This window comes from Glycine max, chromosome 18 (genome assembly GCF_000004515.6).
Source record: "Glycine max cultivar Williams 82 chromosome 18, Glycine_max_v4.0, whole genome shotgun sequence".
Lineage (NCBI taxonomy): Eukaryota > Viridiplantae > Streptophyta > Magnoliopsida > Fabales > Fabaceae > Glycine > Glycine max.
In genome coordinates this window covers 54,226,676-54,243,813 of record NC_038254.2, presented here as the reverse complement: position 1 = coordinate 54,243,813, position 17,138 = coordinate 54,226,676, and the positions used below count along the sequence as shown (strand labels likewise).

The window sequence follows — 17,138 nt, the reverse complement described above, 5'->3', positions numbered from 1 at the left end:
CTCATTGCTTTGAATTTTCTCCACTGTCACAATAAAATAATAGAAATTGTCTTTTGCTTTGTACTACAACAAATGCAAGATCTCTAATCCAGATGATTGTCTCTTGATTAGTTATTTCACACAAAAGATAAAAGAGTTCCATATTTCACATAAACATTCTAAACATTATAAAGAAGTTACTAAAACACATAATTATACCAAATACGAGAGGAAAAAAAAATACTTTTGTTCACTTTGTGACAGAATAATTAATTATTGAAGGCAGGAGTTTTGTGGCCAAGACTATCTCAACCCAAAGTGAAACAACAAATAATCTTCATCAGATGAATCTTCCAAAGTCTGCCTGTTAATTTTATTGTAGGTGATGACTCTTTATCTTGGCGTCTTCAGCAACTACTTAATCATAAGAACACACTAACCATAAATATATACAGCGACAGCAAAGAATAATTAGAAAGACAATACATCCCTAATGATATTTAAGCAATGCTATTTAGTACGAGAAACATGTGAAGAACTAGAGTACGAAAAGTAGAGATTCATAACCATACAAGGTGGGGTTGTTGTGAAAAGATTTTTACATAATTGCATATTTCTCTTTTTAAGTTTTTAACTAATCACATCTCTTCGTAACTTTTTCAGGAAATGTTTTTCGCAGTACTAAAGAACATTTTCCATGATATTATATGTGATCATCAAGCCATTGTTTATCATTGATTCATTTGCATATATTTCATTGTAGTCTTACATAGACTTTTATTATATTATTGAATTAATCAATCAAAAAATTTAGAATTAAAGTGTATGTAGTTTTCATTCAGAAAGAGTTTAATGATTATATATTATTTATGTAAATCATTCTCAGTATAATTTTTAAGATAATTATTATAAAAATTAATAAATTTATCATATTAAATGATTAGTGAGAAAAAGGTGACAAAGTTTCATTATTGGTAATTATTATACAAAAATATGAATCAAGTTAAATGAACAACCCCTCATTGAGTTCTGTGAAATTCAATACTTAGAAAGAGGAATTAGGATACTCACCTTAGGCCATTATGTTTTGATATTTGTAACATACTTGAGTAGCATGTCAACCACCTCTGATGAGATCTTTGAAGTTGATTTCTTTAAATTTTTAATCTTAGCATCTGTCTCCTCCTCAAGCCTTTTTACATTAGATCCAGAACTCCCCGTGTTCTAAGAAAACTCAATCCAATAACAAAGCAGAGAAATATCATGAATCCAATGAAAGCATGACATTTTTTAAATTTTGATCTATGATACCTTAGACACCATTTTATACCTCTGAAATTAACTTTTGATACTCATCTTCCATGTGAGATCTATACTGTGCTGCCTCCCTCTCTACCTCATCCTTTGCCTGCTTTAACCTTTGGGTCCTTACTGAAAAATTGAACAGAAAATTCATTCATTCATATTAAATAATGTTATATATATAACAAGTACGACTTTATATTTCATGGTGATGGTTGACTTTTCGTCGTATTTCTTGATGTTGTGAAAAATTATAGGCAAATGCAACCACAATTGTAGTTATGTTGGGGTTGCAAACACTTAAAAAACTTTTACATTACTGTCAAAATTATGGTTGAGACCATTTTTTAAAACCTTGATAACAAGATTATAAAAAATATAAAAAAATGGGATCTTACAATTTCTTGCGTTAGAAACAATATGTTGGGCTTCTTGTTCAGCAATTAGCAGCATCTGAATGCCTCCTTGTCCTTTAAAGGGATCCATGGTAACTGTATATCAACAATCAAAGAACCTATTATGATCGTGACTTCAATTTTGATGGTTTGATCATCATCAACATTTAACTATAATACATCAAATGAGAAGAATCTCAAGAAACATAACACCAATTTCTTACCTAAACAAAGGAAACTATTCCAAAACCTTGGTGTATGAAGGAGAACTTTGATGTCATTTGATGAAGATCATTGTTTTCATAATAACTCTCCGAAAGCAATGGGAATAGTTTTGTTATACCAAGTCAAACTGCGCAGTTTGTGTTATTGAACAATAAAATGGTTTGTTATTATAAGGAAACAAGTGTTAAAATAATTAACCAAAGAATTTACATTTTATTTGTTAATTTTGAAAAAGTACTTAAATATAGTTTATTGTTTTAATTAGTTGAGGAGCAAAATCGAAAACAAACTCCTCCTCAATCAGTGATAATAGATATGTATATAAAATTCACATACAACTTTATTCAAAATATAAAATTTATTGAAATTATATGATTTTTAAAGGCTTATTATAATTTATTAAAATTATATGTAAGATTGAATTATATGCAAACGAATAAAAAATATGTACTGAATTAGTTTACGTGTTTGATAAAATTAACTTATAACTAGCCTAAACTTATAAGTTAAGAGCTCAAAAGCTAAAACTTATAAACTAGTAGAAATAACTTAAAAGTTATTAGATTGATTTATCAAACACGAGTCAAAATCTCAGTTCAAGAATTCAAGATTTTGAAGCACAAACATTTATCTAAATTCAATTTGTTAAAATCAATTTTGATCATATTTTGGTTTTGTGTGCTTGAACAAGTATGCAATCTTTTATATAAAACATATAATTATGATTCTAACATGTAATATTGTAATGTAAATCCAAAATGTGCCAATTTGTAAATTCTAAAGTTATAACAATAATTAAAAAAATTTCCCAAACTATAATTACTTGAATCCTTAAATAAAACGAAATGTAATGAAAACTTGTTAATTTCATAAAGAAACAAGAATTTAAATAAACTGCAAATGTAATTGCATGAATTGAAAAAAAAATGTATTAAATTGGAAACAATAAATATGCAGTGAAAAAATATTTTGAAATTTAAAGGAAATAAAACTACAAAGATCTATAGAAAACTTAAATTTCTTAAAATGTAACTCACAGTAAAGTAAGTTTGAATAAATAACTTAAAACATGGAGATAAGAAGGAAATTATATAATTAAACGAGTAACTAAAAAGCAAATATATTGAATGAAAAGTGAATAAAATGAGTATTTTCAGGCCATTTACCATTTAGTGATTTATAAGAATCATTAATATTTCTTTCATGGACTTTTTCCAGTTTTTATATGGTTCCTTGCTTCAAAAAACCTAAAAACAAGCATGAAATGTAAATTGAAGATTAAAACAAAAAGGAAGCTAGTAGAAGAAGAATTTCAAAAAAATTAAATGACTTGAAATGTAAAGAACTTAAGAAATAAATGGAAGCGAGTAAATGGCAAGAATGTAAAGACTTTTATTTAAATGTGATTGAAAACATACACTTGACTCAGGAAACCAAAGTCATTTCAGTGTGTGAGGCATGCTAAGTATTACCGAGTGTTTGCATAATATTTTTCAACAACAAAAATGATTTACAAAGAGTCCTATTCATAGATTTTTGGCTCTTAACAATCAAGAAACCTTATGCAAGCACATCTAAATGCCTAGGATCGATTATCTAAGATCTTTACATCTGAGTTGATTTGAGAAACACTCTCAATAACTGCTGGTAACTATTTTCTGACTTTGGAATTTTCAAATTCTTGTTTCCAAATCTTCATCTACTTGACACTTTATCACTCTACTTCATCAAACCTGACTTCCTGGTTTCTCATTCAATCTCAAAGTAGACCAACAGTTTCATGCCCACACACACAAAAAAAAAAAAATCATTGCTTTTACACCTTTTTTTAAATCTAAATATCATTTGAAAGAACTTCCAAATCTTCGTTGAGTCCAAACATTTCCGCCAGAGAGCTCCAAATGGAAGAAATCCAACCAGAAGAATGTTTTAGTTTTGGCCTTGGAACAATTGATGCTTCATCAGTTAAATACGGCACTATATAAGTTTTCATGTCACTGCGAGAGATATCTAGATGATCTCCTGATACGTTAACAAATTTAACTTTCCCAGCTTCGTCAAGAGCTCTCAAACCTATCCAATCATCAATGTAGAGCTCAGTCTGCACAAAACAAAGATATCAAATGTCTGAATATGAAATATGACAGAACAAACATATGTAAAAGGATAAAATAGGGTTGAAAGCATGCATTAAAAAGAAAATAATTAACTGCTACAATAGAAGACAAGATAATGCAATCATTTGGTAAGAAACTGCTCATGCGAGCATCAGGCCATGGAGTTATTTTTTCATTTCAATCATTGAAAGCTATAGCAAGCTCATTTAATTTTTAAAAAAAATCCACAAAGTTTATATAAGAATTTTACAGCATCATATTCCTTGAGAAGAACCTATTATGATCTGAACATTTCAATATTTCTCTCTATAGTAAGTGGCCAAATTAATGCTTATGGAGCAAATGTTTATCGCAAAGTTAGCCTGTGATAGAAAAAGTTCAATTTCTCTGCCCTCAATCTACACTACCCTGGAGACTTATATTACCCCAACCTTTCTAAAATAAGAATTGCTCAGAAAGAATCAAGATTTGTGAGAGGCAATGAAAGAGCTCCAGACGGTAATAGAATAGTAATCAGGCAACGGAGGAGAGTCAGGTTGTTTCTCACTCCAGGCAGCTTCTTTTCCAATACTATGACGGGGAACAAAAGCCAATACATATCAGATTAAACAAGGATAATGGTTGATGATAACAGATAGAATACTGGTTTAGAATGTAAATACTAAGAGAAATCAAGAAAGGAGGTTATATTGAATATTCTCTTCCTATGCTGGACCAGTGGAACCTAAAGTAAAGAGCAAGAATGGCTTACAGTAGAAGCCTCCAGCTAGACTTACCCACCAAAACCTAACTTATCAACTGCTTAGGTTCCCCTACCTACTTCTGCTTTATTTATAAAAAACCTAACTAATTTAACTACTCTAACAGTTTATAATGTGATACCTGTTATTTCTTTTTCCCTGGTAGATGTCAAGTATATAGTAATATACTAATATAATATAATTTAACTTATGTTTTAAGTAAATGGTAGTATTAGTATTAAGGTCTAATATGCAATAAAAAAGAGAAAACAAGGGAAAATATGCAATTTGAGTAATTTGAGGCTTGGGGTGTGCAAAAACTAGGATTGAACCTGAATGAAACCAGTTTAGAGCCAAACCGGTTACATAATAATGGTTTGGTTCAAACCTTTTTTTGCACAGCCCTATAGAATAAATAATAAAAAAATAAAATATATAAGAAACCTGTCAAGGGATTTCCATTGTGGAAATCAGAAAGCAAATAAAAGGAAAGAGGAAGGAGAGGAAGAAGAAAGAAAAGGAAGAGAAAAAAAAGAGGAAGATTGGAGCCTTTGTTGCATCAGACGTAGAAAAAACGAAGAGGAAGATCGGACTTCTGTTGTTGATTCTGTTTTAATGTATTCTATTCCTGTATTTAGTAAAATGCCTATATCCAAGAAGCCATTCTTTGACGTTTAATTATTTTATTTTTCATATTTAAACTAAGGCATTTACTCTTGCTTCATTGAGGTGGTCTCTCTTCCAATGGAGGCCGATGTACCAGAGGTGATTCACAGTCAGTTGTCATACACTCATATCTCATGGAGGAGGGAGGTGAGAGAATTATGGATTCACAGGCAGCAGCAAAGCAGCTAAGAAGTTGAGTATGCAACATTTGCAACAATTAACTACAGATACGGAATGCTTAAATTACCTGTTGAACTGGTACAACGGGATGAAGGGCTCCATTTGGATAATAGCCAAACCAAGCTGTTTCCTTTGGTATTACAATTGTATCCTGTTCAAACTAGTTTTCATGCAGACAAGACAGAGCAATACGAATCAGTCATGTTGACACAATAGTTGTAAATTAGACAACTCCAAATTACCAAGAGATATTAGAGGGAGATTACATAGCTCTTCTAACGCACCATTATGAGAATCAAATTCTGTAAGCTAGCAAATCGCTGCCTGTAGGTGGAATTCCTCTTATTAACTATTTCATTATTAAGCTTTGGAAGGAACTTACAACCCCTAATGTAGCCAGCTATATCCTGAAAAAGGATAAAGGAACAGATTATGTTTCCTTTGATCTGATTTGTAAGCCATAGAAGCACTTGATGGGTTCGCAACCTATAATAAGTCCATAATGGAGAAATTTGATTGAATATGTCATTGACCACTGATAGAGAACCAAAACACTTTTGTAATGTGTCAGATACAATTGAACTAGCAGCAAAAGGCAACTTATATGAAATTGTTACTCCAGTAAAATGAATATAATTGACACAAGGCAGGTCAAGACTGCATTGTATTAGGATATAGTTATAGCGTGTGCTTAGCTGACAGCTGTTACTACTTGCAGCTGGCAGGTAGTTACTATTATATATTGTAATAGTAGTTATAGCAGTTAGACTTGTGCAACCAATTATGTGGCTCACCATCTCTACTCCTACACTAAAAATTAGAATCCCTAATTTGGAGTGAAGCTTTCACTCTCTTCACTCTCTTAACTAGAGATTCTCAATACTCTCTCTCTTCTCTGCTTGGGAGGTGCTTCTCACACTATCCCCATAATTAGCCAAAAAATATCTCAATCATCTCAAACTATTCTTTTATCTTTATCTGTTATATTTAATTTTCTTAACCACTTATCCATTTCAATTTAAAAATAATCTTATACCACGATTTAAATTATTTATTATGAATCCAAAAGAAATTGTATATATTTAAAAATATTTTTTATTATAATTATAATTTGTATAAATTTAAAAATATTTATTTATTATGAATTATCATTATAATTATATACAAATAAAATTTGTCCTTTGCAATGCACATACTAAAATACTGTTTCTGTATATAAATGTATATGTACCCTCAGATTATAATCAGAATACAGATTACATACATCTCCCAATTTTGTTTTCTGTCGCAAATTCTATCAACCATAGTTTTCTCACACTTTTTGCAGTATAAACAATGGAATCTAATCTGCATATATGCATGGCTGAAATGTTTGAAGATTGAAAACCAATTTTCATGAAAATATAATAACAAACAAAATGTACTTGAAAAAATCCAAGACTATACTCACTATGGGTATTTTAACATAGCCACTGGGAGCCAGATTTTGCTGCAGCAAAGTATTGGACAAAGAAATAAGGGAAGTAAGCCATCAGTTTAATAGATTGAAAAGGAAAATATTTAAAAAATGAATGTAAGACGTGCAAACATCCATTTTTCTGAAGACCATAATTATGATCTGAATACAATAAAAAGAGTGAAAAATTGAAGTCGAAACCTGGGCAAACCGGCTGTAGATCCCTAATTGGAGTACAACATCAATAAGGGTGCATAATGACTCGGACTGGGAAAGAAAAAAGAAACAAAATCATGTTAGAACATCATGCTATGACAACTCTCTGTAACAAAATTACAGATAATTAACAGCTTAATTATTTTAATGTTTTTACTCAATCACAGATATGACGAACATTAAAAATATTCAATTGATTGGTCTGGAGTTATCAACAAAAAAAATTTGTCTAAGTCACTTTGTTTCTTTTTTTCCAAGTTACTTCTTTTTTTGCCCAGATCGATATTTCATGGTCTACCACATGCAGTAAAAAGGACTTGCCAAGCAAATAAAATAATTTTGAAAATGAGAATGGAGTACCTACCATTGGATAGGGTATAAATTACTTATTGCAATAGTATGCTTATTATTTATTGACACAGTATAATAAAAAGATCATGTTGATTCCATATAAAATTATAATGCAGGGTAGCAAGCCAAAAAATTTTGCACCTGATTTCAATCTATAGATTAACATCATGTGGCCCAACAATGGATCTAGGATAAGCTTACACACCATCTTAAAATTTGGGATTACGGGCTAACTCGATCCTACAAAACCAGCTTGTAAGGTGAGAATTGTTCAAGCTTTATAATCTCTATTTAAGCCATATCTCTAATCTTTGTGGGACTAAACACCACCTTTGAGGCTACAATTTAATGCAACGCCCAAAGTGAATGCAATTAAGGCGAGCTAGGTGTGACCGCAATTAAGGCAAGTTAAGGGTAACTACAATTAAGGCGACTCTCCAACAAATACAAATTTCCTTGGTTACATAGTTTTTAGTCATGTGAGAAGGCCAGGAGAGGCACCAACGATGAGAATATAGATTGCGTATTTTAGTCCCATGAAAAAAAGGAGGCCAAGAAGGACTTTGAAGTCATCAAGTGAGATCTCATGGTAAACAATAATCTTGAACCTTTGTTTTTTAACCAAACCGAATGACATCTTTGATCCATGTAGCCGATGACACCTATTGGGATGAGGCTTTGCTGTTGTTGTAATACTAACTTCCTTGATGAATCTAGCTGCCATATGGAGGCATCGGCTAAAGTATCAAGTTATACAGAAATGTCAGCTCTCAAGTGTCTGAACTGACAAAAGATTATTTTTTATTTGGAAACGTAGGTGTTGGTGTTGGAAACATGATCGACATCTCAAGCAGGAGTGTCCATGCTTCAAAACTCAAAAGTAACTCCAAGTCATCCATCATGGTCCTTCTAAAAAACTCCAAACCTAAAAACTATAGATCTTTCCCTTGTTTCCTCTTAAATCATCCGCAACACCATTGGCTGTAAACACTGCATTCAAAGTTTGTCATCCAATAATAGAAGCACTCTAAGCCTAAAACTAACTTTCCTACAAAATCCTATCAAAATCTTGTAATCAATTAAAACCAATCTGAGGGGGGCAGCAAAACCATCCTAAACCTTTTATAGAGCTGCCCATTTTAGGAACCCAGGTAATGAAGGTTTCTTGCCAAGAATGGAAAGGAAGAATAAAATCATCTCCATTCTGAGATTTAAAAAAAATGCAGGAGAGTGGGCAGACTATGGGAAACTAGCTTTGAAGGGTTTGGTTCCCTGGCATACAGGGGAAAAAGTAAAGATGTACAAAGCAGGAGGCAACAACCAAAGCAACTGCTGATTCAATTAAATGCAGTTCAACAAAAATATGCAGGATCAAGCCACATGCTCACATTCCAAACTCACTCTTTTTGTTGTTCACAAAATATTATTTCATTTTATCCTTCCAAAGGACATTAAAAACAAGTATATCCTCCCATTCTTTGTTATTGATTTACATATTCGTTGAGATCCATTCTAAACATGCAATTTCCTGATTGATAGCAATGTCTATGACAAATAGAATAATTTGAAAACTGCTGCTTATTTATCTGGTCAGGCAACTTTGTCTATTACACTTATTAATAAAACATATTGCTGAAAGAATGCTTCATTAGTATCGGCATTTCTATATAAAAAGCCAACATCTGCTGAATGAAGTTCATCTACGATGTTTACCCAACTTAACCTTAACAAAAGACAAATAGAATATAGAGGAATTGCAGAGACTTTCTAAGCGCAGTAGTAGAACAAGCACATACTCCACATAATGGAATAGAAGCGGTACCAGCATGTGGACCTCCCAGCGATATAAAATTCTTAACCTGTATCACAAACAAAGAATAAAAATATAATACACTACATTGAATTAAAATATGGTACAAATAGAATAATAAATAAGAGCTACAAAAACATAAAGAATGTATTCAAGGAAAAAGAGTTCTCCATAAAAGAACCACACTAAAATGCAATGTCAAGATTTCTTCTGACTTTAAAAGTAATAAAAATGCAATATCATAAGATCATAAAGTTAGTTCTTACAGGAGGTGCTCCATCACAAAATTCAATTATTCCTCTACCAATCAAGTTTCCCTGATAACCAAAAGAACCAATATGCTGTTAATATAGGAAAAACTAAGTCAAAAACTGAAAGTTCACTAACACAGTATTAAAAGTTATAAAACAGAAGTAAAAACATACAGGTGGAGAAATTAAGATCAGAAATATTTCCTTATCGGAAGAAACCCAGAAATATTTATATTTAAAATCCCAAATTTTAGAATAATAATTAATAGGCTAAAATCAGTGCAATAATTTTGAAAATTTGTTTCTGTTTCTAAGGCCCACACATGTCCATGTTAATAACAGAAAGTTCTAATGAATACATGTGGTGGAAAGATCAAGCTACTTGGTCAAAGAAATATGTCATTAATATTCAGAAGCAATCACTTAGATGTGTTTGTGGAAGTTAAAACAAAAAATGCCATGAGCATTGACCCGTATCAAAAGCCAAGAACACAAATGTACTTTTTTATAATTTGGGCTAAAATATATTCTTGGTCTTCTATCTTCTTAAAAATTCATTTTGGTCCTTTAACTCTCAAATTTCACTTAATGTTGTCCTTATGAAACAATGACCATTTTTGTTTTGGGGCACGATTTTGAACCCTTTCTTTTACTTATTCAAGACATTAAACTTGTTCCATTTGATTCTTCTACATGAAAACACCCAACTAATGTTTGAGCCAAAAAGGGCTACAAACATGGTGAAAATTGTGTGAAAAATGAGTAACATGAGCAGCCAAAAAACTGAAAAATCTAATATAAAATTATTTTCTAGTTACTCAGGAGACTCACTTTTCATGTGATTTTCTCCATGGTATGACCTTTTTGATTAGGATCCATAGTTTCCATGAAGGTACTAGGTGAATCTAATAGGACAAGTTTCAGGTCTTGAATTAATAAAAAAAAGATTACAAATTGTGCCCAAAATAAAAAATGACCATTGTTTCGGAAAGACATCATTAACTCAAATTTGACATTTAAAGGACCAAAATAAATCTTTTAAAAGATAAAGGACCAAAACAAGTTTTAGTTAAAAAAAAAATAAAGGACAAAAAATATTATTTTATCTATAATTTATTTGTATCTCTTTTCTTTATGTATCAAATAAATATTCCTTATTTTATTTGAATGTAGCCAGTTTTGTGCAGATAAAATGAAAGGCATGGTCATCACACCTTTCCTAATGGAAGTTCTTCACTGCCTAAGGTTAGATCGCAACAGGTTTTCATAGCTCATCTTCCTTTCCATCTTTGCCATATATTTCAAAATACTAATTATGTATAAAAACAAATACCCGAAAGAATCTGGAATTTCTACATATAGAAACATAAATATATACGTAGATCTGTCAATTTAACCCCTGTAAATATTAGATTCTTGCAAGCTTTCACTGTTCCCCGAAAAAAGCATATGTAATATAGCATCGTTGTATTTTACAAAGTTCACAGAAAAAATGGCATTGGTTACAGAAACATCAAAGGGTAAATCAACATCATCACAATCACAACACCAATTGCAAGAAAAATGTCTAAATTAAAATAAAATTACTATTGCATAGTATTTACTTACCTGAGAAAGTCCCACAATGTTGTAACCCTGACCTAGATCACTCATCTTCTTTACCTATAGAATAAGATGGAAACAAAAACTCATGCAAAAGCAAATTATGATTAAACTACTGGAACAGAAAATTACCAAAGTTCACCACCTTCTCACAGGCAATAGATGTCTGCATGGACAGAGTAAATAGATGGTTACTAAATTGTCAAACACCAAACATCAGCATCATGGAAACACAACATTCAAGAATCACCTGTTTTAATAGAGGCTTAGTCCAAGAATCCCAGGATCCATTTCCAATTTCTCTACAGATAGATCAAGTACATATAACATTAAGGATTTATTATTATCTTTAATGAAATATTCTTTCAGGGTAAAAGAAGTGCTCAAGTAAAATATCTACTTTTCACGTTATTAAAGAACAAAGGTGATAACATTTGTTATATATATATATACATATATATATATATATATATAATTATTTTCAGATATATTCCAAAATATTTTGCACAACTTCCTACTACACCTAACAGATAGGAACCAAGATTACTATTTACTAGGCCCTTATTATGATTTAGGATAAGGACTTACAACCAAATGGTAAATACTGCTCAAACAAATGTAATAAATATCAAGAAATTTAGCAAAAACGTACAAGCAGTATCCTGGTGAACCAGACCACTTGCTTAGTTCCTTAATAAAGTTTCTAATGCCCGAATGTTTGCATGCATCTCCAATACCTGACACAAAGTTTAACCACAAAATTAGTATCTTATGGCTAAGCATCCAACTAATTTGTGTAGATAGATTTGTTTTTGCTATACTAGGCTTTAAGATGTACAAAAAAAAAAGCATTGACATTTGACACCAATCTTGGATCTTTAGCCTATGTCACAATAACAAAAGATAATTTACTTTTTTGTACCTCATGACAATAAGCATTTCTCTCTCTTATACAAAAAAAAAATCATTATTTATTAATTACTCTTTCCTAGGTTTGTTTTCTCCACTCCTTCATTAAAAAATATGTTCACCCTGTGTCACCCCCTCCCAAGAATCAAACCCGAACAAAGAACCTTCTCCAAAAGAAAATTTCACATCCATATTCTCTCCCACTGTTAATTCATCAACATGAATCATAGTTTTTCTTAGACTTCATTTTCAAAAGGATAAACTGTGACATCTTTTTTCTGAATTTGAAAAGCAGTAGAATACATGAAATACAACTAATTTTCCAAATCCAAATAATCTGATACGCATGAACATGACTATACTAGAAGCAAAATTTTCAGGAAAGAAGAAAAAGTTACATGGATCCATTGGACATCAGTAACTGAATGCCCATTTCAGTATGATACAAATGATCAAATTAGAAAGCATGCGACAGAATATTTCATAAGGAATGAAATAAGTGACAACTAATAATAATGACAATTCTACAGCATAATTCCGTGAATTCTTTTCTTGCTCACATTCTTAAACATAAAAAGATTGAACAACCAACACATGGACAGAGTTATATGACAATTAAAGAAGCATGCAATTGCCCACCATTTCTGATATATAGATTGGTAGAAGACAAGCTTCTTACTTCCTATCTATTGTCTGCAGAAAAGAATTATTCTATCATTTTGTGATTCTGAAGAAAGGAACACATGGAGAAATGCAAGAGATAATAGGCTCCAATCTAGTGTCTACAGAAAGGTATTACACTAACACACAGTAATGCCAAACCAGTAATTCTGAAGACCTAATATGATTTCCAAAAAATCCAAGAAGACTAAAAATTAAATTTAAGGATAGGCTGGCTAAAAGAAAATGGCAAGGTGATATAATATTCTTATTGCAAAGAATTGTAGCCAAATGGAGTCTGAAAAAATATCTATCCACTTCTCCATATCTCATTAGTAAGTAAACAGAATCTAGTAAATGGATCAATGTGCTCCATTTTTCATTTGTATTAGTATTTAGTATCAATCAGGCATTTACTGATTTACAGTTAGTAATTTAAGTCCATTATTTCATCCTCTACCACTTTCCTTAATCAGAGAGGAGGGCTCAGACCCAAATTTTGACAAATGTAGACAAATTTTTTGTTTCCTGAAGATCAGAAATAAAGGGTAAGGAAAAAATAAAGCTTGATGTTTCCTCTTAGTTATGATCTCAGCTTTAACTAGGATTTTCCTTCAATTATGTTATTTCCAATTTCAACTACGGTTCTTAGCCTAATATTCTATCACAACATCAACTCATTACAACATCTTCCAACATAAACAATCAACAATGAAGCACGAAAGCATGGACCGAGTTGACCGAATTCAACAATCAGTGATAGGAGATAAATAACTCAAGCAGCAAAATAACAAAATTAAGAAATTAAAATAAAACACAAATAAGCAACAATCAACCACAAAAACTGATAGGAGCATACTTATATATATCGAAGAATAACTAACAATGAGGAATCACGAGGAGTGTGTGAATTGCGAAAGAAAAGAAATAAACAGCTAGAAAAAGTAGCTACCATGCAAAACGATGAATGGAACAGATTGTGCTCCGGCGAAGAATAGCGCAAGCGCGAACAGTAGTCTGACGTTAGGCATTTGAAAGGAAGATTGAGGGTATGTTTGCGAGTGTGATGGAATCGATGATTTATAGCAGCACAAGTCTGGGCCCACCAACGTGGAACTTGCCAATTGCCATTCTTTTTTACCACGCTCACGCTGGACTCTGCACTCCTTTCCTTCCTTTTGGAAACTATCGCTCCCTCAAAATTAAAAACGGATATTCTGTTTGCTTCCTTGGAAACTATCCTCACGCCGTCAATCTGAATCGAAGATAAACAAAATAAAAATAAAAGTTTAAATGGAATTTGGATTTTTTTTTAATTTTGGTTAATCCTCCTATATTAAAAAAAATTATTTAATTTTTTCATTTCAAAATAGAGATATTTAATCATTTTATCTAAAAAAAATTCCGATTTTAATTCTTTTATTTTAAAAAATTCATAATTTTGATCAATTTTTTAATTTTATATATATATTTTATTTCTTTCATTTTAGTCCAATTAAATCATAAACCTAACATATTCATATAAGATATTAATAAAAAAATAATTTAATTAATTACAAAATAAGAAATAAATGAAATAAAATAGGTAAAATTAGAGATTAAATCAAAATTATAAATTAAGTAAAATAAATGAACCAAAATTACATTTAATCCTACAAAAATATTGATGCATTTTTTAAGATTTGAGTATGCAATTGAAATTTTTTAAAATACAAAAATTCAATTCAACACTTCAATAAAATTTGAGTATTAAATTGAATAACAGACAAACAAAATTATACTTAATGTTAACAACTTAATTTTTTAAATAAAATTTTTTTGAATATATAAATTTTTACAGAACCAACTTCTTTAATAATTAATTTGTATTAAAATTCATTCTTCTTAATAGCATTTCCATTTTTTCTTTTTGCAATCCTATTAAAATTTTACAAGAATTTACTAGTATCTATTATAGTTATATATACTCTCCCGGCCCGTTTGGGGGGCCAACTAATATTAACAAATAGTTAACATCTGCATACAATTTGATATGCAATAAATATAATAAGTTTCAATGATTTTATTGAAAAAGTGCCCTCATTATGAGCATTACAAATTTAGTCCATTGTATATTAATGTTTATTTCTAAATTTTTTATCCTAGGTTATCATTAAGTATATAATATTTCATTAGGGAAGAGATTTTATATAAGCATGGTTGATCTTGCTGCAATTTATATGGGTATGAGGTAATTTACTTTCATTAATTAATAACCCTTGAATCATCGTAAAAGTCTTTCACAATTTCCACTCATTTAATCAAACATTTGATAAAATTGAGACATCCATCCATTTTATTGGTAGCGTTAAAATTCCTTCTATAACTAAATGATCACCATATTTAAACAATTTTAATCATTTTAATGCATGGAAAAATAGAGAACAAGCAATCCAAAGTCTTGAATTTTTTTTTTTATCTTAGAGACTTTGATATTCGATTTAGAAATTTGAAGTTTCAAGGTGCTTAAAGTAAGCAATAACTAGTATCTATTAATCATTCTGGGAAGAAGTCACATTATTCTACTATAAATAAGAAGATTTGTGAAACCCTTCACAAATATCCAACAATCAAGTTCATGTTCAAAGAGATCGAATGAAAGATTACCCTCTTTGAAAATAGAGAGAATTATATTATATTTCCAAAAGTTTAGAGACATTCTATTCTAAAAATATACTAATTAAATCATAATAAATTGTTACTCACCGTTGTCAGAAAAAGATTACTACATAGCAAGCAGATAAAACTCTATGGACTATGGTGTGTGATAAACAGTCGATGGCGTTTATTTGCTTTGCTGGCAAAGGTAATTAAGCTAAAATCCTCTCTTGTCCGTCACGTAAAACTTCTCTGCATCTAACCTTTTGGCCGTTGATTTTATTCTCTTTCCTCTTTGATTACTGCGTAATCATTCATTCAACGACTCAGATCACAGATGGATATTTACTGTATGAAAATAATCGGCAGAGGATCCGAGTTAGTCTTAAAGTCATGCATTTAATAAACATTATATTTATTAAATTTAATAAATATGATATTTAATATTATTATTCAGGTATTTAAATAAATACTCTTGCAATAAAATACTATAAAGTCTTATTTAAATATTACTTTCGTTTTTATTTGTAAGATTCAAATTTAAAGTGATATTTTTCTCTTGTAAAATTCGGTGCATAATGTGTTTTGTATTAATTATCTTTAGATTAAAATATTTCTAATTAAAAGAAAAAAGAAGTTGTATGAGAAAATATGAGAGAAGAACATTCACAACAATAATTTTGAAAAAATATTTTAATTTAAGACAAATTAATTATTATAAATTAAATTAACAACTTTTCTTAATTCTAATGAATTAAGTGATTGTTTTTGGGAGTGGTATCAAACAACCATGGATATGGATTTTCAGGAGGTCTTGGTCATGGCAGTGAGCAAATGAGATTGAGATTTCATGGGGAGGAGGGGAAATTACAAGGGGCTTGCGCGGGGAGGTGTGGGCTGAGGGGCAACTTGGGTAAAATTAGGGGAAAAGAAAAAAGTGATTTGCTTTTATCTTTGATTAAAAATTAATATATCCAATTTTCAAGAGATGAATTTGTGAATTCATCTCTTAAAAATTAGATATATTAATTTACTTTTATCTAACTTTTAATAAATAATAAATTTAAATATATGATCACAAATTAGACATATTTGTGAATTCATCTCTTAAATATATCTTAAGAGATAGAATTCACAAATATGATCACAAATTAGATATAAAAAGTGATTTGCTTATAAAGCAGACATGGCAATAACCAAAGCAACTATTGATGATCATTCAACCAAATGCAGTTCAACAAAAATATGCAGGATCAGAGCCACATGCTCACACTCAAACGGTCAAATTAACATCACTCTTTTTGTTGTTCACAAAAGTATGATTTGATTTTATCCTTCCAAAGGACATTGAAAACAATTATATCCTCCCATTCTCTGTCGTTTCAAGCATAATCGTTAAGATAAAGTCTAGACATACATGTAATTTCCTGACTAATAGCAATGTCTGGGACAAATAGAATAATTTGAAAAAATTGCTACTTATATATCTGGTTTGCCAACTTTATTTATTACACTTATTAATAAAACATTTTTCTGAAAGAATGTTTCATTATTATCAACATTTTTATATAAAAAGCCAACATCTGGTGGATGTAATTCACCTATACTAATTTATATTTATCTTTTAATTAAATTCAAAAAC

At 30.4% G+C, this 17,138-nt stretch overlaps 2 protein-coding genes across 2 annotated transcripts; both read right to left on the bottom strand.

Annotated features, from left to right (window-relative positions):
* Positions 1 to 1,059: 1,059 nt before the first annotated feature.
* Positions 1,060 to 1,767, bottom strand: LOC100818549 (V-type proton ATPase subunit G 1). Its single transcript, XM_026126906.1, has 3 exons — positions 1,680 to 1,767; positions 1,310 to 1,410; positions 1,060 to 1,203 (listed from the first exon to the last, which is right to left on the bottom strand). The coding sequence occupies exons 1-3, from the start codon at positions 1,765 to 1,767 to the stop codon at positions 1,060 to 1,062; spliced, it is 333 nt and encodes a 110-aa protein (XP_025982691.1).
* A 1,506-nt stretch (positions 1,768 to 3,273) lies between these two features.
* LOC100818013 (palmitoyl-protein thioesterase 1) lies at positions 3,274 to 16,007 on the bottom strand. Its single transcript, XM_003552450.5, has 13 exons — positions 15,605 to 16,007; positions 13,812 to 14,114; positions 11,943 to 12,027; positions 11,541 to 11,592; positions 11,436 to 11,456; positions 11,297 to 11,350; positions 9,704 to 9,754; positions 9,424 to 9,486; positions 7,262 to 7,327; positions 7,055 to 7,093; positions 5,889 to 6,011; positions 5,672 to 5,764; positions 3,274 to 4,002 (listed from the first exon to the last, which is right to left on the bottom strand). The coding sequence occupies exons 2-13, from the start codon at positions 13,888 to 13,890 to the stop codon at positions 3,736 to 3,738; spliced, it is 993 nt and encodes a 330-aa protein (XP_003552498.1). The 5' UTR covers positions 13,891 to 14,114; positions 15,605 to 16,007; the 3' UTR covers positions 3,274 to 3,735.
* Between the last annotated feature and the right edge of the window lie 1,131 nt (positions 16,008 to 17,138).